Below are 25962 nucleotides of genomic sequence, written 5' to 3'. Positions count from 1 at the left end.
TAGGTACTTATAGATGTCCACATATTCAAGGTCGGAACCATCCAGGGTGGTGATGCTAGTCGGGCATGCGGGTGCAGGCAGCGATCGGTTGAAAAGCATGCATTTGGTTTTAGTCGCGTTTAAGAGCAGTTGGAGGCCACGGAAGGAGTGCTGTATGGCATTGAAGCTCGTTTGGAGGTTAGATAGCACAGTGTCCAATGACGGGCCGAAAGTATATAGAATGGTGTCGTCTGCGTAGAGGTGGATCAGGGAATCGCCCGCAGCAAGAGCAACATCATTGATAGATACAGAGAAAAGAGTCAGATTGAAGTAGTGACTTAGCCCTGTGACACTACAAGACTTCCCCAGAAAGTTTTAATGAGGGAACAATATAACGTAATGACCCATTAACTCACAATTATGGGCTTCTCAACTAATTGCCAGCTCTTTTTTAGCGTGTGTCTCCCCTCCTGATGCCAGTGCAGTCATTAGTGTTGTGTTATGCTGTCTGGTGCCTCCAGTTCACAACACAAAGAACAAAAGGTCCTGGACCAGGCATAATCAACTAGATTCAGCTTGAGCGGATCATTTGTAGATTGCAAATTCACAGCAAGAAGCCCAAACAAGCCCCCTTTTTGCCCTCAGAACAGCCTCAATTCGTCAGGGCAGGTCATGTTGACTCCAATGCTTCCCACGGTTTTTGTCAAGTTCACTGGATGTCCTTTGGGTGGTGGACCATTCTTTATACACAAAGGAAACTGTTGAGCGTGAAAAACCCGGCAGCGTTGCAGTTCCTTGACTCAAACTGATGTGCCAGGCAACTACTACCATACCCTGTTCAAAGGCGCTTAAATATTTTGTCTTGCCAATTCACCCTCTGAATGGCACACATACACAATCCATGTCTCAGTTGTCTCCAAGTTTAAAAATCCTTCTTTAACATCTACACTGACAAAGAGATTTAACAAGTGACATCAATAAGGCATCATTGCCTTGATTCACCTGGTCAGTGTCAGTGTCATACTCAGTGTATATCTCTCTGTTACGTGTGGGGATACTTTGGAACAGATTTCCAAAATTATAATCACTTGGATATGCTTGTGTTTTTATAGTCCATTATGTACAACAATAAAAAATAAATGATCAGTATCCAGTTGAGGAACCCCGTCCTATATGTTTGATGAATTGGACATTTTGTCTCTTTGAAGAGTAAAAACTCTTTTACTCAGAGAAAATAACAGAAAGAAAGGAACAGAAAGGAACAGAGGGAAACAGACAGATAAAATCTAAAACACTGCCATTTGAGGCCCAGTAGGTTTCAGCTAGCCCTGAAATTGGATCAAGTCTGAACCTTTTTGTCTTTCTTTTAAAACCACAAAAAATGCCTCAGGATGTTTCCTGTGTTTGATATCGAGTGAAAATGGGCTGGGGTTTCTCCGACAGCGCCTTGCCTGGAAAGGTCAGCTCCGTGGGGGAAATTAAAGTGAGAACAAATGTGGCATTTATTATGATCAATACCCCACTTTGGGCCAACAGGAAGAGTCTCCCAGCACAGCAGGCCATGTGAAAAGAAGACCATTGAGACACTGATCTATGTACTCAACACCAAACACACATTCATGTACTGGTACTCACCTGTAGGAAAATCAGGAGAGGGTAAATAGGAGAAAGGTTTTACTCCTACATAAGTAATGAGGTGGGATCCACTTGATACCTCCAGTTTCACATACACCATCAGGCCTTTTGTGAGGATTCTAAAAGGCACTCTTAAAACAATTACCCATCTTCAGTTCACTGATTTAATGACACTATAGACCATAGAGATGCACCCAAGGGGAGAGTTTCTTTCTCTCTCCACAGACTATTTTCACTCTTAGCCTCATCATCCATCCTCCATAGAGCGCTGAGTAAAGGAAAAGAGAATCCAGACAATCCCAGTCATGTGGTTACAAAAGTTATTTTATTGAGAGCACTGTTACTAAACAAAGTTTTATTTCCCCACCTATTGAAATCCAAGTCACATCTTGGATTAGTCTTTTCTAAAAGCTATCTCTTGAGACAAATGTGAACACAAAGACATAAGGTAGCTGTTTCTTGCATTTTTAGAAGTAAATTAAACGAAGTAGTGGCAGACCAAAAATAGTATTTAAAGGACAACATACATTGAAATCTCACTATAAATGCACAAAATGAATTGGACTGAAAATAGATTAAAACAAAACTGTCTGAACCAATAGTCAACTGAATGGAACACTATTTCAATATCATCAGGGTGTCTGCACATATAGTTCATATCATACAAATGTGGATATTATTATAATTTTTTTAAAACAAATTAATTAAGGTACAAAAACATTTTCAGTTATGTGACACTCCCTTTTATTGTGCTATGCCATAGATGATGACAAATAGGGAGAAAATTGTATAGAATACAATTACTCTCAAGTCATACAGTAAAATATTAGGTGATGGATAGTAACAGATATGATGGATGGCTGCTCAGTGGACTATGAGATGCTTTCCCTTAACAGTAGAATACCATGTATAATATACAGTGTGTATTTTGAGTCCATTTTAAGAGTGTTCTTAAAAGGGAATGTTTATCACAAATCCATTCATGTACTGGTACTCACCTTAGATGTACTATGGATCAGCTGTGGGAAACTGTCTTCAATCATATGCCTTATTTCAAAATCACCATCCACAAATTAATTTAGTAGGTTTAAAAGAATGAAACGTTAGTGGATTTGTAGAGTTAAATAAAAAGGCACACCTTCATTTGTGGGCTAATTCTGCCATCCTATCACATCCCCTCATTTGCAGTTCTAAAGCCACTCTATTAATCATCTCATTAATGTCAAAGATGTTAAACCACTAGATGTTGTACTGCCATCTACTTACCAGCTAATTGGTAGTGGAACATTTCCATCTCTTTGTCAATGGCTTATACTTCAACCCTGAAGTATTAATGGCAAAATGCATCATGAAATAGCAGGTAGAAATTATAATCTCTTCTATCTGTATCCGTTTAATCTCTTCTATCCGTTTAATCCTTTCACCTTAGTTTGAAATCTAGTTGGATTCGTCACGTCACTGCACTTAAAGGATATCACTGTGGTATCAAATGACAGGTTAATAGATTGCCTACAGACTGGCGGTTTAAAACATTTATGAACAACAGAGAAAATGGTTGGGAAATATGTCATGTCTGCACAAAAACCTAGCTCGAAATAGTCATTTCAAAATGTCACATTTTTCTCCAGGTCAGGTGTTGAGCAAATTAGAGAGGACATCTGTAAGTAGGTGGCATTCCATTTCAATGGAGTGACATTAACAGAATGACAAAACAAAATCATCCAGTCCTGTGATGTGTCCTTCCAGTGCAAACATACAACAATACTTTTATTCAGTCTACTGTATGCATCTATAGATGGTGTACTAAGTGGATGTGAGCCATATGTTTGGATTTGGAAATGCTTGGATCTTTGTGTCTCAAGGAACAAAACCACTGTTCAGTATAAGGCAGACGACATAGCTGTACATGACTGTTATTGACATATCAAAATAAACAAGACAAACTGAATTGGCATAGTGCAATAAGTGTCACTATTCTTGGGTTGGGGGAAGAGCTTCTCTTTTTAGATACACCCCGAAATTATGCCCTCGATCAAAGTCCAAGACAGCCTCTTTATTGCAGCAGAAGAGATCCGGATAAATCTCTTTAGACAAGTCATTTTGTTCGTATTTTCTATCTTCAGGAGTCCAGCGTGAGCAGTCAGTGAATCCTCTTGGCAGTAGTTCAGTGGCGGTCGAGCGAAATGCCGCAGTGCAACACTTTCCCACCTTCTCTTTTTCCTTTCCTCGTTTTTGTGGGGTTTGGGGAAAGGCTGCCCGATCACATGCCCGTGGTGCTCAGGCCCATGCCCGCCTGGCTCATGCAGGGGAGAGTCTGTGCAGCTTTGGGGAAGTCATGGGCGACCAGCCGTCCGTTCTCTCCCCCGCTCCCTGTCCTGGTCATTCTGCTCAGGGTGGAGCTCAGCATGGCTGCATCAATGATTTGCTGCATGGGAGAGTTTCATTACACTACTGTGTTACATAACAACAACACAAAGAAATACATGATAGTTACACATGAACTCTCCTGAACTCCACTAAGGTAATCTGTTGAACTATTGAACTCTACTGAGTTAATCTACTGAACTCTACTGGGTTCATTTTCCTTTTCTGAGTTCAATCCTTCGGTTATGCGTAAAAACAATACAAAATTACTTGAAACAGCCACTAAGTTATCATCATCGATTCAGTGACCTTGTATAAAGCAGGGATTTGCAAACAGACAATCCTGACTTCTGTACTCTTGAGTCACTCAGTTGCTTTTATTCCCTCGTAAACTCTTGTGAAAGATGAGAGCATGAACTCTGCTTATTTCTCTCTGTTTATTTCACACAGTGGAGAGCCATGTGCAATAATTGTAGCATGCAAAATATGAGGCCGAACCCATAACAATAATGCAAGCAGAACCGCGCGGCGCTAGCTCCCAGCCTACTCTCTTTTGCATTAGTTTAACATAATGAAACCCTGTAGGCTTGAAACTGGAGCTAATGATCTAGATGTGGGCTGCTACATCCTCTGTGTATAAATGATTTAAATCCAGCACACTTCAATGGATTCCGAGGATTATGCTCTTCGGATGATGCAGACTAATTGGTATATTCGCAGCAGCGATTTGTGGCTGTGATACTTTAAACACAGCAGTTATGTGATTCTGCTGTCTACACGACATGACAAGGAAACATTTTCAACAGAACGGCTGTTCATGCTGGAGAGTTGAACGTGTACTGTAAAGCAGGCATGGAATCATATATACATTCAAATATAATCCCGTCATTAAATCACTTCTGCTGCTCATTTGCAACAACAACAAAAAAGTCCCTAGTTTCAAGTCTTCTCAACTGATGTAATTGGATGTTCGTTTTTTTTTTATATATAAATACATTCAAAACCGAAACGTTGTTTGGCAATCCCTGCACTGGCTGTAAGTAGCTCTGGATAAGAGGCTCTGCTAAATTAATACAATGTTGTTGTTTTTATTATACATTCTAATATTAAGCATTAAGATCCTGAGGTTAATGAGAAGTGGCAAATGAAAGTTATATACAAGTCTGAACTAACTCTGATAAGATGAAAAGATACCCACATCTTTGATCTAAATAGGAACTTCTACTCTAGCATGATCAAATGCATCTGCCAGTTTAAAATGTGATTGTTTTCAAGGGTCACCAGAGATGGCGACCACAAACATTAACACAGGCGTCTCTATTCCCAGAAGATACAAATACACCACAAGGGGAGAATAAGTACTGTACAACTAAGAGGTGGTGTGACATATTCTCCACCTACACACAAACTCTTCAGCACAATTACTCAAATCATAGTCATCTCGTAGCTGTAGGACTGCACAGAACCCTTCATTAAAGCAACTCTGTGCCCCACAAAGTGTGTTAGTCTTCAGTCCTGTAGTTGACTGGGATGTACAGAATCTCTGTATGAGTCATAGGGGGCGGCATAAGTAGACAATAATGGGTGCCAATGTAGAGTCATGAATATTGGCTCTTATTACATTACAGAGCCTTCGTCATTGCATAACGGTTATGGCAAGCGCTGCCTGTAGTCCTGCACTTACCTTCATCCTCCTGGACTCAATCCTGGACTTGTAACAGAACTCGACCAAGGCCACGAGCATAGCCAGCCCCAGCCCACCAATCAAGATGTAGAACACCCCAGCCACATTGCTGAGGCTCAGAGCACTGGTCTTGTCCTACAGACACAGAGACACAGGGTGAGCTGCATCAAATCACGCCCAAGAGACACACCACAGCACATCATAATACACAAGTATAAAAGGTAGGATAAACATACAACTGCTCTCTAAGGCTACTACACTGTCATAGTGACCTTATACGGCGCATACCATTAAGCATGCCTTCATGATTAATCAACAGGCTATTGTTTATCACCTATAAAGGTGCTGGCATGTCTTTCTAATTTAAGTGACTCCTATCAACAACAAACTTGATACAGTATGTGTCTAAGACTGACGGAAACATGCAGAGTCATGCATATCTAACAAGCTTGGGGTGAACATATCCTCAGAAAGTAGCGAATTCATGTGCATTTATGGTATACTGTATCTTTTACATGACATCATTTACACTCAGTCAAAATCACATATGCATTAAAAACCATGAATTCCATTCTACATCTCCTCGCTTATTTATTTATCCTTTACTTAAACCAGGAAGTCCCAGATTTATATGTAGTTGGTGTTGTGTATTCTAAATAGAGTGGAATCATGCAAGAGGAAAAAAGGTCATTGTTTTAGGTTTACTTCATAGGTAGGGGTATCTCTATAAAATATCATTACATTTTCAAATAAATGCACCAAATAAGGGAGGGCAATTGGTTCCGACAAACCATAGTAGTCATGACACCACAAGAGGGTTGTGCCAATCCATGACATTCATGGTCTGGGTTTGGTGGCCACCAGGCCGTGCCTTGGGTCTTATACAATAGCATGCACACTGTCTAAATAAAAGACAGAGACGAGGAAAACAGCACTAGAGGGGCCGATTCTGGGAGAGAAAATCGAGATAAGGAGTTGGTCTCGTATCAAGGGCTTTCTCTCCGCACCGTCATTTACACTTGTGTCTCTTTATTCGATTTTGAAAGTTAAGATCACAAATCAATCAAAATTAAATTCAGTCAGCAAACTGTGAATACTTTGTCCGTTGGTAACTCAAGAATATCCCAGGAATTGGAAAAGTTGGCATTGGAGCTGACAGTAACTTTATGGGTTTTAGCCATGTTTTTCATATACTATACAACTTCTGTTGTTATCATCACAATTGGCTGCATCAGCATTAGCTACACGGATTTTGGAGAAGAGAATCCAACACTAGGTATACGTTTTGGTTAGATGAAACAAGCATTTGCCAAGATCTAATTACGGGCCCGTTGACTTATCCATAGGACGTGAGGACACGGCAATTAACACTAATCACTAAGGTGTCTGAGTTCCACAGCTGACATGAATCGCAGTTATAAGGACACCAGTTTGGGTAAATGGCAGATTGGAGACAAAGAGAAAAAGTGCTGAGTGCTAGGGAGGGGGACGAGGGACCTTACAGAAGTGCTAATGCTCAATCTTGGTGTTAAGTATAGGACCAACACATGGACTGACCTTTCTTCCGGAGTCCTTGCTTCCACACTCTCCCTTATCGTACCACCATTTGTTCTTTAGTTTGTCTAAGACGGCTTGCTCATTGAGTTTCAACACCGCTAGGTTTACGGGGATTCTTCAACCAGGGAAATAACATAAATAACATTACCCATGTTATCTTATGTTATTCAGCACATAGTAAACATACACCCATTATTATGTATAGATATCTAGATAGATAAACAAAAAAAACACAATCACAACTTCAAACTGTCACTGCCAAAGTGATATGCATTAATACTCCATCTAGCTTTGTGTCCTTTCTCCCTACTGCAAGATGTGTATTACTATATCACTTTGGGTAACCGGCAAAATGTAAACACTCAGATATGCAAACCTGTCAATTATGGTTGCTCTATAAAGACAGTAGTTGAGAAAACATACTCAAAACTGTGTTCTTTCGGGGATTGCTAATACAACTACTTTGAAAGTAAACGGCACATTTTTGAAGAATTTATAATACAGTGTAGTTCTACGGTTACTCAAACTAACGTCACCAAGGACGACGGGGGGATTTGTGGTATTGCAGCCAGTGTGTTTTCCAAGGTACATTGCCGGTTACCCCCATCGTCGTGGTTACCCGCTAGGTTTCTCATACTGGGGCTGACCTTGGAATCACCTCCCCCGCTGCCGCATTCGCCCTTGTCGTACCACCATTTGTTTTTCAATTTGTCCAACAGGCCCTGCTCGTTCAGTTTTAACACTGCCAAGTTTACTGGGTTTCTTGAAATGATAATAGAATAATACTGGTCAGCATTTATGGAGATGTGATATGTGGTGTGTGGCAGAGGTGGTTCAGAAATAAGGTCTAAATGCGAAAAAGTCGGTATTGTCGTCAGAACAATGAGGAATGTATACAAAAAAATAAGTAACTAATAATGTGGCTGACACTGTACAATTAAGAAAAACATTTGTTTCTAGTATGTCAAAATGATATAATATGGCTAAACCATGACAGATTTTACCAAGCAAGACAAGGATTCTAGGTCGGAGAGCTATACATGTCAGTGATAGTCTTAGATTTTGGTGTGTGATTATATCGTTCCATGAACAATTCCTGAAATAAGTAGTTCCCTGGATAAGGAAAAGACGTAAATAGCCAACTTGCTGATTCACTTTGCAATATTCAGTTTCCGTCAGTCATCATTCATTCATTGTGTTATTGTTGTGGTCAAGGAGCACCATCCAAAGTCTTCACCCTTTGCTATTGCTGATCCACTGTGGACAACCCTCTCATTACTAACATGGCAGAAAGTGCTGCTGAAAAGAAGACTAATGGAAACATATAGCAGCATGAACCTCAGCAAGCTAGAGTCTTTCTCAGTAAAACCCCTGAATTCTTTCTTATCCAGAGAGAATTGGAAAGAAAGAGGTCAGTCTGCCTTTTGGGTGAGAAAAAGAAATCCACATCCTGTATTAGGATTAGTAGCATTTATCTTTGAGAGCATCGGTTTTCTTGTGATGCAGCTGACAAAATAAAGGGATGTGAGTGACGTTGATGTGGGGAAAAACAGGAAGGGAGAACATTACGTTTTCAACAGGTAAGGCAAGTTTAGGCAAGGTTGAGATGGAATGGTGGGCCACATCAGAAGAATAGCAGTGAATGACTCTTGGTCCAGTTGTGTTTCATGGATATTATGGAGAACTGATTACAGTTTACAACTTCATGATGGTGGATAAGGGTGTTGTCCGAATCTGACAGAGCAACATTGGTCGTATTTAGAACTCATGGTGAAGAGATTTTCCAAATGATCAAAAACAAAGCTCATATAGAATACTGTGCATCTGATGTGGCACAGTTGTTACAGTTCCTACAGTAGTTATTTCAACAGCATTTTCTACTTCCAACACACACAGACAATCATTAAAGTGCAAATATAGTACACTGTGGCATGGTGATCATTGATTGGTTAGAGCTAGTTTTAGATGGTTCGTTCTCAAGAGCAAGATGTTTACAACTTCAAGAATATAGAATAGGAAACCATCAATCCCATATACAGTACGTAACTCCAAATAAAGATCAATTCACATAATTGGCTCAGAATTTGATAGCGAATTTCAATTCCCAGCCACAGTGTGATACCAGACAGTTAATCTCAGAGCATGTATGAGGCAGTCCAGTCTGTACCAGCCATCACATCAGTGAGTGTAACTATGAAAGCCTTTGTGAAACACCACTCTCTTCAGTCACATTGATAAACATCTTATATGTGTATCAAACAAATGTGATGCAGGTAATGTGGAAATGGTACACTATAAACTAGGTAAATGACATGAGTGATCAATCCAAAAGGCTGCTAGGTGTGGTTGCCAAAGCCTATGGGCTTTGCGATTGGTTCATGAAAGACATGTTAATATGAGGAAAATAAAATCGGATTGAACACAGATGCATGGAAAGTGGTGAAACTCATGACTTCCTAAATTTGACATAAATAAAACTGGGTTACAGTGCCTTTGCCCTGAAATAACTAGGCAAATACTGGGTAATAATTGGTTTTTGGTACTAAAAATAAAATGTTAATTAAATCATGAGAGATGTTACAGGAAAGGTAACAACTAAAATGTACGATTCTATTTCTCGGGCTGTTTCTTGCAAAAATTCTGATTTGATATTTACTACCAAAGTACTCCTCTCTTGTAGTGTCTCCATTGTCTACTGTGTTTCCAAATTCATCCGTGTAACAGCACCACAGAGCTCGAGGATAAAAAGCTGCAGGTAGTAACATCAGGGCTTCGTTTAAAGTTCCTTTTAATTGGCTTTCATGTACTATATTTCAAGACTGAATTTATATTGTCATAACCGTTGTCGTCCCGTTTGCCTAGTTATTTAATGGAGAAAGACATTGTGACATGATATTGTATGAATAAGTAAAAGGACTGAACAGTCATGCTTCCAACATAAGTAGGTGTTGATGATACTTTATTAACTGAGTTGAGACAGTGGGGACACAAGCATTCTAGAATTCTGGTGAGAGTGGTTACAAACCATAAGTACAGTATAGTTATCTATGGCTGAATGAGATCTCACTATACCACTACATTAACTATTATGTAAGTATTATGCATTATTACTGAAACAGACAAAACGTGCATAATTTACCCATGAATTGTGAAATTAATATAACATTTAACTAAATGTATTGAAGCAATTATCTCTTCACTCATTATTATCTACATTAGAATTACATCTGAAAAATAATTTATAATTTATGTAAGCTCACTCACCTCATTGGGTCTTTGGCATTCACATGTAAAACACAACACGTGGTCGATCGTCATGGTGATGTGACCATCCTGTAATTACCTTAGTGCTGATCCCTTGGGCGTGGCAATGCCGTATCCTTTAGAGTCCAGGTTCCCGCCCACCTTCATAGTGTCACATGGTTTCCTCTGCTCGATGTACTCGTTCATGGTGGACTCCAGCAGGTAAGCATACCTCCCTTTGGACTTCCTGACCCGCACCACGCCCTCGTCTGTGGTCTTCACAAACACTGACGGGTCGGCAGACTTCATGTAGGACCACATCTTCTCAAACACGGCGATCTTCGATCTCTGGGGTGCAAAAACATGAATGACTTGAGTGAACTATAAAGGCTACAGATGTGCTCTTTGAGAATGTAACCGTCACATCAGATACTATATAGCCACATCATGACTTCCTCCAGAGTGGCGCAGCGGTCTAAGGCGTCACTACAGACCCTGGTTCGATCCTGGGTGTGATCGGGAGTTCCATAGGTTAGCGCACAATTGGCCCAGCGTCATCCGGGTAAGGGGAGGGTTTAGCCGGGGTAGGCCGTCATTGTAAATAAGAATTTGTTCTTAACTGACTTGCCTAGTTAAATAAAGGTTAAATATATATATTTTTTAAATGACTATTCTTTTTCAGTGATAACATCTAGAGGCCCAAAAATGTGTCAATGACTCCAGTCACCCAAGTCATAGACTGTTTTCTCTGCTACCGCACGGCAAACGGTACCGGAGCGCCAAGTCTATGTCCAAAAGGCTCCTAAACAGCTTCTACCCCCAAGCCATAAGACTGCTGAACAATTAATGTTTTCTTAACTATTTCTTGAACTGTTAAGGACTAGTAAGTAAGCATTTCACGGTAAAGTCTACACCTGTTGCATTCAGTGCATGTGACAAATACAATTAGAGTTGACTTGATTAGAGCAGCAGCTCACCCTGAAGAACTCTTTGGTGGAGCCTCCGTCTAGGGTACCATAGGCGATCTCTGTCTGCTTGGCCAGGTCCTCAGCACTCTCTATGGGCGACACCATCCTCTCCACTGTGAGGAAAGCAGCCAGGTTGGCCGTGTAGGAGGAGATGATGATGAGGGTGAAGAACCACCACACGCCCCCCACGATGCGACCAGAGAGGGACCTAGAGAGAAGAGAGAGGTATCTTTAATTATCAAAACACTGCCAATTTGCGATAGAAGCAAATGAAAAGGCAAAGTGCTGCGTGAGGTGAGTGACAAATCCATTTTTCAAGAGTAAAACTAATCGTTTGTCGGCACACAATGACACTGCATTGCGTTCTGTTGACACTACGGATAACCACTCGATCAATTGGATAATCATAGTTTCTCACAATGCCACAGGTATAGTGAGATTTCTAACATACACAATATGAGCAAAAGATATGCTCTTAAAATAGAGAGAGGGGGGCGTGTTTGCGCCACAGGGTTTTTTCCTCACTGTCGTTGTACCGTTGGTACTTTATATAGGAGTAGAGATTTCTTCGGTGGGTTGGGACATATAATAAACGAGTTTCCTTGTTCTCCTGACTTCTGCACCTACCTCTTCTTAGGAGGCACCTAACACTTCCATTCAACTTTTACGGTAACAAAAACCCTCATTTGCTGTATGATTTGGAAATGTTGGAACTGGGCCATGTCAGTTTCTAAAAGAAAGCACAATGGCTAATCTTTTGCAGTGACTTTCAAACTGAAAAAGCAACCCGCTTATAAGTGCCAAACACTGGCCGCACAATCTGCAAGATCGATGGTAATATTCAAACAATTTCCATGTAAACGCTGCCTACAGCCCACACGTCTATGCAAAAGACGAATGATTGTGTTTCTATCTCCTGCCTCTGTATAGGCTCTGAGATTAAACAGGCTATGATGTTGCACTGCTTACACACAGAAATGCTGTAGCCTACCGATACTGTCAAATATTTTAAATAGGCTATTGGTCTATTTACTTTTGAGCGTGGTCGACTATCAAATGAGCGATGGATAAATGGTAGCCTAATATTTGTTGTGTAGCGGGAATAAACCAGTCTTGTCAGAAAAGGAGAAACATGCCCTGTAATATGATTGATTTAGGCCTTTATAATAAAAATAAAATATATTAGGTGGGATGCTGCTATTTGATCTCCTCCAATGGCAAATGTATCTGTTTTATCATTAGGCCTACATTTATGTTTTTATTAGACTACCATTATTATAATTCCTGTGCATCAAACAACGCTATTTTCCCCAAAATGACTATATTTGCTTGCAATACAGTTTATCAACCGCTAGAAATTGTGCGTGCGCATGGTTTGAGATTTGCGTGTAGATACGCATACTTTCTCGTCAAGTTCAAAAAGGGATCAACACCAACCTTTGCGGGAAAACTGGCGCACGCAAACCTTTGATAAATGAGGACCCTGAACCCATCCTAGGTCTAAATCTGAGAGCCTTCTTACGTTCTGCTACAAATGTGTTCCAAACCACAGCAGGGACAGAGAGATGCAGCAGCATGTCTGCCCCAAAGATCACAGCGTCGCTGCGAAACAGTGATCACATTTATGTAAACAGAAACATGTATTGTTGGATTGTCTTTTGTAGGCTGCACCCATCCAATTAGTATGCATTGTATGAAACAATCTTCTCAAATTCAGGCAGATCAGGCGTAAACAAACATGAAAGTTGTGTGGGCCGAGGGGAAGATGGGGAAAGCTGATAGATCTGTAGCAAATGGCGTTCAGCCTTAGAGGAGCACTGAGGGTAAATGCAGATTTCTCAAAGATGACACTTCTCTCTTGGAAGCAGCAAGGCAGCTAACCATAGCAGAGTAATTGTGTGAAAATAAAAATAGCAAAGTGTTGTTCTCTGTTGTCTTAATCAAAGCAGAGGATAAGCTGACTCCAATATTTTGGATTCACCCTGCATATTCGGGGAGAAGAACATCCTCACCCACAGACCTGTTTCCAAATCCAGAAATCACTGCAACCGTTTCTCTGGAAGATTTGCTGAACAAAAGCTTGTTTTATTGCCCCGAATCCCTGCTGCACAATGCAGCTCACACACTAAAAGAGAATTTAAAAACAGCAACAACAGAGGGAGCCCAGGAATAGGGGTGGGGGGGGGGGGTGGCATGTGAGAATGCCACTGATAATACCAACAAAGGAAAGCAAAAACAACTAGAGAAGTACATTTCCAGAAGAAAATGTGTGTTTGCTAGCTTGTGGTTGTGAAATAACTTATAGTACTGGACGTAACTTCAGTAGTAATGGTAGTGACTTGTTATAGTTGAAAAAGTAGGCACATGGGAGAATTGATAGATTGATTAATTGATTGAATAATTCATAGGATATGATAGCTTGAACATGTGAAAGTTGTTTTGGTGTCTCTCTCTTAAACGATTCAAGAGTTGGTGGGTTATTTTATGCTAATTTATGCAAATATAGATGTTAACGTTGTTTAAATGTTTGTCGATTATATTGTTAAAGAGCAGTCGCATTTAACATGTTTACCACTGTGTTTTTATAGTTGGCATTGAACCCATTAATTTATATGCTAATTTACGCAACTTAAATTGCTTTGTAGTTCATAAAGATTTGAAAGTGTCATGTTTGTCATTTATTATCATGTCTTGTCCCTGTGCTCCCCATTCTATTCGTTTCCCTCTGCTGGTCTTATTTGGTTCTTTCCCTCCTTCTATCCCTCTCTCTCCCCCTCCCTCTCTCACTCTCTCGCTCTCTCTTCTCTCTATCGTTCCGTTCCTGCTCCCAGCTGTTCCTATTCCCCTAATCATCATTTAGTCTTCCCACACCTGTTCCCGATCCTTTCCCCTGATTAGAGTCCCTATTTATTCCTTTGTGTTCCGTTCCTGTCCCGTCGGTTCCTTGTTTAGTATTCACCATGCTGTGATTGCGTTTCGCCCTGTCCTGTCGTGTTTTTGCTGTGATTGTGTATCGCCCTGTCCTGTCGTGTTTTTGCCTTCATCAGATGCTGCGTGTGAGCAGGTGTCTCTATCAACTACGGCCTGCGCCTACCCGGCGACCTGCAGTCTGTGGCCGCTTCTCCAGTTATTTCCCCTCTACAGACTAGAGGATTTCTGTTATTCCCTGTTTGGACTTAAATAAACTCTGTTTCTGTTAAGTCGCTTTTGGGTCCTCTTTCACCTGCATGACAGAAGGAACCGACCAAGGAATGGACCCAGCGACTTCAGACGCTCGTTACACTGCCGTCGAGATCCAAGGAGCCATGCTCGGCAGACACGAGCAGGAATTGTCTGCTGCTCGCCATGCCGTGGAGAACCTGGCCGCTCAGGTTTCCGACCTCTCTGGACAGTTCCAGAGTCTACGTCTCGTGCCACCTGTTACTTCCTGGCCTGCCGAGCCTCCAGAACCTAGGGTTAATAACCCACCTTGCTACTCCGGGCAGCCCACTGAGTGCCGCTCCTTTCTCACGCAGTGTGAGATTGTGTTCTCTCTCCAACCCAACACATACTCTAGAGAGAGCTCGGGTTGCTTACGTCATTTCACTCCTTACTGGCCGGGCTCGAGAATGGGGCACAGCTATCTGGGAGGCAAGGGCTGATTGCTCTAACAAGTTCCAGAACTTTAAAGAGGAGATGATTCGGGTTTTTGACCGTTCAGTTTTTGGTAGGGAGGCTTCTAGGGCCCTGGCTTCCTTATGCCAAGGTGAACGGTCCATAACGGATTATTCTATTGAGTTTCGCACTCTTGCTGCCTCTAGTGAGTGGAACGAGCCGGCGCTGCTCGCTCGTTTTCTGGAGGGACTCCACGCAGTGGTTAAGGATGAGATTCTCTCCCGGGAGGTTCCTTCAGATGTGGACTCTTTGATTGCTCTCGCCATCCGCATAGAACGACGGGTAGATCTTCGTCACCGGGCTCGTGGAAGAGAGCTCGCATCAACGGTGTTTCCCTGCTCCGCATCGCAACCATCTCCCTCCTCTGGCTCAGAGTCTGAGCCCATGCAGCTGGGAGGGATTCGCATCTCGACTAAGGAGAGGGAACGGAGGATCACCAACCGCCTGTGCCTCTATTGCGGAGTTGCTGGACATTTTGTTTATTCATGTCCAGTAAAGCCAGAGCTCATCTGTAAGCGGAGGGCTACAGGTGAGCGCAACTACTCAAGTCTCTCCATCAAAATCCTGTACTACTTTGTCGGTCCATCTACGCTGGACCGGTTCGGGTGCTACATGTAGTGCCTTGATAGACTCTGGGGCTGAGGGTTGTTTCATGGACGAAGCATGGGTTCGGAAACATGACATTCCTTTCAGAGAGTTAGATAAGCCTACGCCCATGTTCGCCTTAGATGGTAGTCATCTTCCCAGTATCAGATTTGAGACACTACCTTTAACCCTCACAGTATCTGGTAACCACAGTGAGACTATTTCTTTTTTGATTTTTCGTTCACCGTTTACACCTGTTGTTTTGGGTCATCCCTGGCTAGTATGTCATAATCCTTCTATTAATTGGTCTAGTAATTCTATCCTATCCTGGAACGTTTCTTGTCATGTGAAGTGTTTAATGTCTGCCATCCCTCCCGTTTCTTCTGTCCCTACTTCTCAGGAGGAACCTGGCGATTTGACAGGAGTGCCGGAGGAATATCATGATCTGCGCACGGTTTTCAGTCGGTCCCGAGCCAACTCCCTTCCTCCTCACCGGTCGTATGATTGTAGTATTGATCTCCTTCCGGGGACCACTCCTCCTCGAGGTAGACTATACTCTCTGTCGGCTCCCGAACGTAAGGCTCTCGAGGATTATTTGTCTGTGTCTCTTGACGCCGGTACCATAGTGCCTTCTTCTTCTCCGGCCGGGCGGGGTTCTTTTTGTTAAGAAGAAGGACGGTACTCTGCGCCCCTGCGTGGATTATCGAGGGCTGAATGACATAACGGTTAAGAATCGTTATCCGCTTCCCCTTATGTCATCAGCCTTCGAGATTCTGCAGGGAGCCAGGTGCTTTACTAAGTTGGACCTTCGTAACGCTTACCATCTCGTGCGCATCAGAGAGGGGGACGAGTGGAAAACGGCGTTTAACACTCCGTTAGGGCATTTTGAGTACCGGGTTCTGCCGTTCGGTCTCGCCAATGCGCCAGCTGTTTTTCAGGCATTAGTTAATGATGTTCTGAGAGACATGCTGAACATTTTTGTTTTTGTCTATCTTGACGATATCCTGATTTTTCTCCGTCACTCGAGATTCATGTTCAGCACGTTCGACGTGTTCTACAGCGCCTTTTAGAATTGTCTCTACGTAAAGGCTGAGAAGTGCTCTTTTCATGTCTCCTCCGTTACTTTTCTCGGTTCCGTTATTTCCGCTGAAGGCATTCAGATGGATTCCGCTAAGGTCCAAGCTGTCAGTGATTGGCCCGTTCAAGGTCACGTGTCGAGTTGCAGCGCTTTTTAGGTTTCGCTAATTTCTATCGGCGTTTCATTCGTAATTTCGGTCAAGTTGCTGCCCCTCTCACAGCTCTTACTTCTGTCAAGACGTGTTTTAACAGGGAGCTTTTGATCTTCTAAAAGAACGTTTTACGTCCGCTCCTATCCTCGTTACTCCTGACGTCACTAGACAATTCATTGTCGAGGTTGACGCTTCAGAGGTAGGCGTGGGAGCCATTCTATCCCAGCGCTTCCAGTCTGACGATAAGGTTCATCCTTGCGCTTATTTTTCTCATCGCCTGTCGCCATCTGAGCGCAACTATGATGTGGGTAACCGTGAACTGCTCGCCATCCGCTTAGCCCTAGGCGAATGGCGACAGTGGTTGGAGGGGGCGACCGTTCCTTTTGTCGTTTGGACAGACCATAAGAACCTTGAGTACATCCGTTCTGCCAAACGACTTAATGCCCGTCAAGCTCGTTGGGCGTTGTTTTTCGCTCGTTTCGAGTTTGTGATTTCTTACCGTCCGGGTAGCAAGAACACCAAGCCTGATGCCTTATCCCGTCTGTTTAGTTCTTCTGTGGCTTCTACTGATCCCGAGGGGATTCTTCCTTATGGGCGTGTTGTCGGGTTAACAGTCTGGGGAATTGAAAGACAGGTTAAGCAAGCACTCACGCACACTGCGTCGCCGCGCGCTTGTCCTAGTAACCTCCTTTTCGTTCCTGTTTCCACTCGTCTGGCTGTTCTTCAGTGGGCTCACTCTGCCAAGTTAGCTGGTCATCCCGGTGTTCGAGGCACTCTTGCGTCTATTCACCAGCGCTTTTGGTGGCCGACTCAGGAGCGTGACACGCGCCGTTTCGTGGCTGCTTGTTCGGACTGCGCGCAGACTAAGTCGGGTAACTCTCCTCCTGCCGGTCGTCTCAGACCGCTCCCCATTCCTTCTCGACCATGGTCTCACATTGCCTTAGACTTCATTACCGGTCTGCCTTTGTCTGCGGGGAAGACTGTGATTCTGACGGTTGTCGATAGGTTCTCTAAGGCGGCACATTTCATTCCCCTCGCTAAACTTCCTTCCGCTAAGGAGACGGCACAAATCATTATTGAGAATGTATTCAGAATTCATGGCCTCCCGTTAGACGCCGTTTCAGACAGAGGCCCGCAATTCACGTCACAGTTTTGGAGGGAGTTCTGTCGTTTGATTGGTGCGTCCGTCAGTCTCTCTTCCGGGTTTCATCCCCAGTCTAACGGTCAAGCAGAGAGGGCCAATCAGACGATTGGTCGCATACTACGCAGCCTTTCTTTCAGAAACCCTGCGTCTTGGGCAGAACAGCTCCCCTGGGCAGAATACGCTCACAATTCGCTTCCTTCGTCTGCTACCGGGTTATCTCCGTTTCAGAGTAGTCTGGGTTACCAGCCTCCTCTGTTCTCATCCCAGCTTGCCGAGTCCAGCGTTCCCTCCGCTCAAGCGTTTGTCCAACGTTGTGAGCGCACCTGGAGGAGGGTGAGGTCTGCACTTTGCCGTTACAGGGCACAGACGGTTAAACGCAGGATTAAGAGTCCAAGGTATTGTTGCGGCCAGAGAGTGTGGCTTTCCACTCGCAACCTTCCTCTTACGACAGCTTCTCGTAAGTTGACTCCGCGGTTCATTGGTCCGTTCCGTGTCTCCCAGGTCGTCAATCCTGTCGCTGTGCGACTGCTTCTTCCGCGACATCTTCGTCGCGTCCATCCTGTCTTCCATGTCTCCTGTGTTAAGCCCTTTCTTCGCACCCCCGTTCGTCTTCCCTCCCCCTCCCGTCCTTGTCGAGAGCGCACCTATTTACAAGGTACATAAGATCATGGACATGCGTTCTCGGGACGGGGTCACCAATACTTAGTGGATTGGGAGGGTTACGGTCCTGAGGAGAGGAGTTGGGTTCCGTCTCGGGACGTGCTGGACCGTTCACTCATCGATGATTTCCTCCGTTGCCGCCAGGATTCCTCCTCGAGTGCGCCAGGAGGCGCTCGGTGAGTGGGGGTACTGTCATGTTTGTCATTTATTATCATGTCTTGTCCCTGTGCTCCCCATTCTATTCGTTTCCCTCTGCTGGTCTTATTTGGTTCTTTCCCTCCTTCTATCCCTCTCTCTCCCCTCCCTCTCTCACTCTCTCGCTCTCTCTTCTCTCTATCGTTCCGTTCCTGCTCCCAGCTGTTCCTATTCCCCTAATCATCATTTAGTCTTCCCACACCTGTTCCCGATCCTTTCCCCTGATTAGAGTCCCTATTTATTCCTTTGTGTTCCGTTCCTGTCCCGTCGGTTCCTTGTTTAGTATTCACCATGCTGTGATTGCGTTTCGCCCTGTCCTGTCGTGTTTTTGCTGTGATTGTGTATCGCCCTGTCCTGTCGTGTTTTTTGCCTTCATCAGATGCTGCGTGTGAGCAGGTGTCTCTATCAACTACGGCCTGCGCCTACCCGAAGCGACCTGCAGTCTGTGGCCGCTTCTCCAGTTATTTCCCCTCTACAGACTAGAGGATTTCTGTTATTCCCTGTTTGGACTTAAATAAACTCTGTTTCTGTTAAGTCGCTTTTGGGTCCTCTTTCACCTGCATGACAGAAAGTTGGTCTTGTAATTGGCCAAGGAGCAGGACCATTTGGAATAGCTACCACTGTATTCCCATGGTTCTTATTCAAACCCATGTTATTTTATGCAAATCATCATATTTGTAATTGTTATTGTTGAAAAAAAATGTATAGTATAAAAAATCTGAATGCAAACGATATAAGTTGGGTCAGTCTGAATATCTCAACGATGGTTTGGTGTTGATTGGTTAAACGGTGAAAGAGGAGATGGGTCTAGAATTTGTATTTTTTTTATCATTCAAGTCTCGCCCCTTTTTGCAATTGAAATGCATTGGTAGCTAATTTAAGACAGAGCAATTAGAGACAGAGAAATTAAATAATGAAGTTCATTTAGAGTTTCGATCTTGAACGGTTAGAAAGTACTGTGGCAATCTACCTCTTATTGTCACCATTTACTCTAATGTAAATATTGTACGTTTTAAATGCATAGCAAAAAGTATAAATTGTATCAAAAAGCCTTTGATATGAAATCTAAGCAGGGTCGTTCTCAGCATCTTATCGTTGGTTTAAACGGTGAAAGAGGAGATGCGTATCCATTTTCAAATGTTTCACCATTCAAGTCTATAGCTGTTGACTTGCATTGAGTTTTATGCAAATATGGTTGTAGTACAAAAAGTAGGAGGTTTCAAAAAGACGTTCTTAAGGAACCTGAAGTGGTCTGTCAGCACATTCTAACGTTGATTTGGTGTTAATAACATAAGCAGTTTAAGCGCTGGATAGAGCGGAATAATAATAACGTAAGTTTGTAAGAAATCTAGAGTGTTCTTTCCTTCAGCAGGCACACTAATAAGCCATTTCTTCTTTTCAACTTCAATTCATGACAGCTAACAGGCACAAGAACTGGACACAGGGGAATGCTCCAGGTCCAGCCACAAGATGGGAAAAACCTCAGCATGGTCGTCCAGTTACACTTCCAGCATGTTAGCGGCGGGGAACTCTTCTAAAATTGACATTTTGTTTACTTACATTTTCATGAAAATGCAACTAACGGGTCAGCAGGGTTGATATTAATGTTAATGCTATAACACTGCCATCAATTCAATATAAGAGGTAATGAGATACAATAACGATACACAAAATTGCCAATGGCAACAGTAAAATGAAAATTACATAATTTCCCAAGTGTGTGCTACAGAAAACACATGCCCACACGCATACACACACACACGCACACACACTAAGTTCTCCATCACGGTGAACTGTCCTCTCCAAACATTTGAGCTCATCAGAGGGAGGCAGTGTTATGTCAGTAGGTCTTTCAGCCAAGTCTGAGCAGGTAACGAGTCTCCAGAGGTCTGTATTATCTGAACAGGACAGTGCAATGATAGCAGTACACAGCTCAGATGTGACGGTCATCTCCGTTTTTGACAGAACTATTGTTCTCTTAAACAATGTTGAGCATGTCATAACACTCAGGGTGACTGGGTCACCTCTGCACTGTGAAAGGGCTGTGAGGCACGCAGGGTTGGGTTTGTGTGTGTGTGTGTGTGTGTGTGTGTGTGTGTGTGTGTGTGTGTGTGTGTGTGTGTGTGTGTGTGTGTGTGTGTGTGTGTGTGTGTGTGTGTGTGTGTGTGTGTGTGTGTGTGTGTGTGTGTGTGTGTGTGTGTGTGTGTGTGTGTGTGTGTGTGTGTGTGTGTGTGTGTGTGTGTGTGTGTGTGTGTGTGTGTGTGTGTGTGTGTGTGTGTGTGCGTGTGTGGGTCGGAGAAACAGTGTGTACTGTAAAAGGAGGAGAATGTGTGAGTGTGTAAAAGTTTGTAGCTATGGGATGGCTGGGTGTTGGGGTGTGTGTGTAACAGCAGAGCTGAAATGACAGGCTGTGCCTGGGGGAGGAAGAGGAGCGTCTGGGCATCTGGTCACGCTGATCACATCTGCCTGGGGCCTGGAGATCTGACCCTTTCAAGACCATGGCTCACTGCAGACACAGGCAGGAGGACAGGGAGACTAGCCAATGATTACACAGTGATCCTTCTCCACTGTGTACACCAGCGGAGGCTCCTCAGAAGAAGGAATGGGAGGACCATCCTCTTCAGTGAATTTCATTTTTATTTATTTACAATATAACATTACTGCATGATTGTAGTTTACTAATGCTTCAGTTCCATTAGCTATGTTGTCTATGACATTACTTTCTCTAATAAGGTGACAACGATGTAGGCTCTGTGTAGAAGTTATGATATGGTTTGGCTTGGAAACGTTTTGTCGCCTGGTCACATACAGCTGATGTGTTGTGCATTTAAGTCCACAACCAAGGGAAAAGGTGAGAGGAGGAGAGTGTGTAGATGCGAGAAGGAATACAACGTGGCTGCTATGGAAGTGAACTGTTTTTACAAGTGATCAGGGGTGTATTCATTCCGCCGATTCTGTTGCAAAAAAAATGCTTATTAAATGGAAGCAAATGGAACAAAACGGGGATAAACATAACTGAATTTGTCTAATAGAACATTCTCATTTGCAACTGCTGGACTAATAATTACACCCTAAATCAGCTAGATGCAGGCAAGAGTGTGCAAGGTGGTATTGAATGTGTGACTGTCCAAGTGTCACCTCCAAAAAACTTATTGACCTACGTTATAAACTTTCATTCACAGGCTAGGTTGTAGCAACCTCATGATGTGTATAGGAAAATCTTGAGTATCATGTTGTAGCTTAAACCTATCACTGTTACATTGAACTGGGTGAATGGAATATGAATGACAGTCATCCAATATGTTGTAAAAGAAATGAGGCCATGCTCATTGAAAAAAGAAAGAAAACAAGTGTCCTCTCATCTTAAATGGCACCGACCGCTACTGGTGTGCACACACATACACATTTATTTCAGTAAATTGATATCACCCTGGCTAGTGGCAAAATATGTGCTGTCAGAAGAAGCCAGATTATATTTAATTATATTAAAACCCATCTTAACCCTTTCACAACTCATCTATCTACAGAAGCCTCTTATGACATAGGTAAGTATGCGATACTTGTCCAGTAAATTACATTAATATGGTGTGAAACGTTACAGTAATGTTAGAGGTGCAGCACACATTCATCCAGCAATAGAAGAGGAGTGTATGAGACAGAGTGAGAGGGGTGAGGGCTGGCGAAGGTGTTCATAATCAACACGGTCACTTCTTCACTGCCTCACTCAATCCCTCAGTAAAACTCAAACTATTATATTGCCTCATTGAATGGGAGAGAATCCCATCAGCTTTACACAGGGGAGAACAAAAAGGTTAGTGTTTGCTCTAAATAAGGAATACCTTCCTAATATTGAGTTGCACCTCACCCTTTTGTCCTCGGAATAGCCTCAATTCCTTGGTGTATGGATTCTACAAAGTGTAGAAAGCATTCTAGGGGGATGCTGGCTCATGTTGACTCCAATGCTTCCCATTGTCATGCTGGTAAAAGAGGACCCAAAAGCGACTTAACAGAAGCAGAGTTTAATAATGTTCAAAACGGAATAACTGACATCCTCTAGATTTGTAGAGGGGAAAACAACTGGAGAAGCGGCCACAGACTGCAGGTCGCTTCGGGTAGGCGCAGGCCGTAGTCGACTGAGACACCTGCTCACACGCAGCGTCTGATGAAGGCACAAAACACGACAGAACAGGGTGATACACAATCACGGCAAAAAACACGACAGGACAGGGCGAAACGCAATCACAGCATGGAATATACAATATAAGGAACCGACGGAACAGGAACGGATTACAAAGGAATAAATAGGGAATCTAATCAGGGGAAAGGATCGGAACAGGTGTGGGAAGACTAAATGATGATTAGGGGAATAGGAACAGCTGGGAGCAGGAACGGAACGACAGAGAGAAGAGAGAGCGAGAGAGTGAGAGAGGGAGGGGAGAGAGAGGGATAGAACCAAACAAGACCAGCAGAGGGAAACGAATAGCATGGGGAGCACAGGGACAAGACATGACAATAAATGACAAACATGACAGTACCCCCACTCACCGAGCGCCTCCTGGCGCACTCGAGGAGGAATCCTGGCGGCAACGGAGGAAATCATCGATGAGCGAACGGTCCAGCACGTCCCGAGACGGAACCCAACTCCTCTCCTCAGGACCGTAACCCTCCCAATCCACTAGGTATTGGTGACCCCGTCCCCGAGAACGCATGTCCATAATTTTATGTACCTTGTAAATAGGTGCGCTCTCGACAAGGACGGGAGGGGGAGGGAAGACGAACGGGGTGCGAAGAAAGGGCTTAACACAGGAGACATGGAAGACAGGATGGACGCGACGAAGATGTCGCGGAAGAAGCAGTCGCACAGCGACAGGATTGACGACCTGGGAGACACGGAACGGACCAATGAACCGCGGAGTCAACTTACGAGAAGCTGTCGTAAGAGGAAGGTTGCGAGTGGAAAGCCACACTCTCTGGCCGCAACAATACCTTGGACTCTTAATCCTGCGTTTATTGGCGGCTCTCACCGTCTGTGCCCTGTAACGGCAAAGTGCAGACCTCACCCTCCTCCAGGTGCGCTCACAACGTTGGACAAACGCTTGAGCGGAGGGAACGCTGGACTCGGCAAGCTGGGATGAGAACAGAGGAGGCTGGTAACCCAGACTACTCTGAAACGGAGATAACCCGGTAGCAGACGAAGGAAGCGAATTGTGAGCGTATTCTGCCCAGGGGAGCTGTTCTGCCCAAGACGCAGGGTTTCTGAAAGAAAGGCTGCGTAGTATGCGACCAATCGTCTGATTGGCCCTCTCTGCTTGACCGTTAGACTGGGGATGAAACCCGGAAGAGAGACTGACGGACGCACCAATCAAACGACAGAACTCCCTCCAAAACTGTGACGTGAATTGCGGACCTCTGTCTGAAACGGCGTCTAACGGGAGGCCATGAATTCTGAATACATTCTCAATAATGATTTGTGCCGTCTCCTTAGCGGAAGGAAGTTTAGCGAGGGAATGAAATGTGCCGCCTTAGAGAACCTATCGACAACCGTCAGAATCACAGTCTTCCCCGCAGACAAAGGCAGACCGGTAATGAAGTCTAAGGCAATGTGAGACCATGGTCGAGAAGGAATGGGGAGCGGTCTGAGACGACCGGCAGGAGGAGAGTTACCCGACTTAGTCTGCGCGCAGTCCGAACAGGCAGCCACGAAACGGCGCGTGTCACGCTCCTGAGTCGGCCACCAAAAGCGCTGGCGAATAGACGCAAGAGTGCCTCGAACACCGGGATGACCCGCTAACTTGGCAGAGTGAGCCCACTGAAGAACAGCCAGACGAGTGGAAACAGGAACGAAAAGGAGGTTACTAGGACAAGCGCGCGGCGACGCAGTGTGCGTGAGTGCTTGCTTAACCTGTCTTTCAATTCCCCAGACTGTTAACCCGACAACACGCCCATAAGGAAGAATCCCCTCGGGATCAGTAGAAGCCACAGAAGAACTAAACAGACGGGATAAGGCATCAGGCTTGGTGTTCTTGCTACCCGGACGGTAAGAAATCACAAACTCGAAACGAGCGAAAAACAACGCCCAACGAGCTTGACGGGCATTAAGTCGTTTGGCAGAACGGATGTACTCAAGGTTCTTATGGTCTGTCCAAACGACAAAAGGAACGGTCGCCCCCTCCAACCACTGTCGCCATTCGCCTAGGGCTAAGCGGATGGCGAGCAGTTCACGGTTACCCACATCATAGTTGCGCTCAGATGGCGACAGGCGATGAGAAAAATAAGCGCAAGGATGAACCTTATCGTCAGACTGGAAGCGCTGGGATAGAATGGCTCCCACGCCTACCTCTGAAGCGTCAACCTCGACAATGAATTGTCTAGTGACGTCAGGAGTAACGAGGATAGGAGCGGACGTAAAACGTTCTTTTAGAAGATCAAAAGCTCCCTGGGCGGAACCGGACCACTTAAAACACGTCTTGACAGAAGTAAGAGCTGTGAGAGGGGCAGCAACTTGACCGAAATTACGAATGAAACGCCGATAGAAATTAGCGAAACCTAAAAAGCGCTGCAACTCGACACGTGACCTTGGAACGGGCCAATCACTGACAGCTTGGACCTTAGCGGAATCCATCTGAATGCCTTCAGCGGAAATAACAGAACCGAGAAAAGTAACGGAGGAGACATGAAAAGAGCACTTCTCAGCCTTTACGTAGAGACAATTCTCTAAAAGGCGCTGTAGAACACGTCGAACGTGCTGAACATGAATCTCGAGTGACGGAGAAAAAATCAGGATATCGTCAAGATAGACAAAAACAAAAATGTTCAGCATGTCTCTCAGAACATCATTAACTAATGCCTGAAAAACAGCTGGCGCATTGGCGAGACCGAACGGCAGAACCCGGTACTCAAAATGCCCTAACGGAGTATTAAACGCCGTTTTCCACTCGTCCCCCTCTCTGATGCGCACGAGATGGTAAGCGTTACGAAGGTCCAACTTAGTAAAGCACCTGGCTCCCTGCAGAATCTCGAAGGCTGATGACATAAGGGGAAGCGGATAACGATTCTTAACCGTTA

At 44.0% G+C, this 25962-nt stretch overlaps 1 protein-coding gene across 2 annotated transcripts in view; it reads right to left on the bottom strand.

The window, feature by feature from the left end:
* Positions 1 to 1934: 1934 nt before the first annotated feature.
* The window catches only part of LOC124000488 (glutamate receptor 1-like), a 103568-nt gene continuing 79540 nt past the window's right edge, over positions 1935 to 25962 (bottom strand). Inside the window, exons 12-16 of one of the 2 annotated variants that reach the window (XM_046306871.1) lie at positions 11440 to 11638; positions 10563 to 10810; positions 7867 to 7981; positions 5663 to 5797; positions 1935 to 4039 (exon numbers count right to left, since the gene is read on the bottom strand). In XM_046306871.1, the coding sequence (XP_046162827.1) occupies positions 3875 to 4039; positions 5663 to 5797; positions 7867 to 7981; positions 10563 to 10810; positions 11440 to 11638 (862 nt within the window). In that variant the 3' untranslated portion in view covers positions 1935 to 3874. Of the gene's footprint in view, positions 4040 to 5662; positions 5798 to 7219; positions 7335 to 7866; positions 7982 to 10562; positions 10811 to 11439; positions 11639 to 25962 lie in introns of both variants that reach the window. The other variant, XM_046306872.1, reaches the window with a different exon arrangement.

The sequence above is a fragment of the Oncorhynchus gorbuscha genome, linkage group LG16, assembly GCF_021184085.1.
Source record: "Oncorhynchus gorbuscha isolate QuinsamMale2020 ecotype Even-year linkage group LG16, OgorEven_v1.0, whole genome shotgun sequence".
NCBI classification, from domain to species: domain Eukaryota; kingdom Metazoa; phylum Chordata; class Actinopteri; order Salmoniformes; family Salmonidae; genus Oncorhynchus; species Oncorhynchus gorbuscha.
This window is presented reverse-complemented; position numbering and strand designations above follow the sequence as displayed.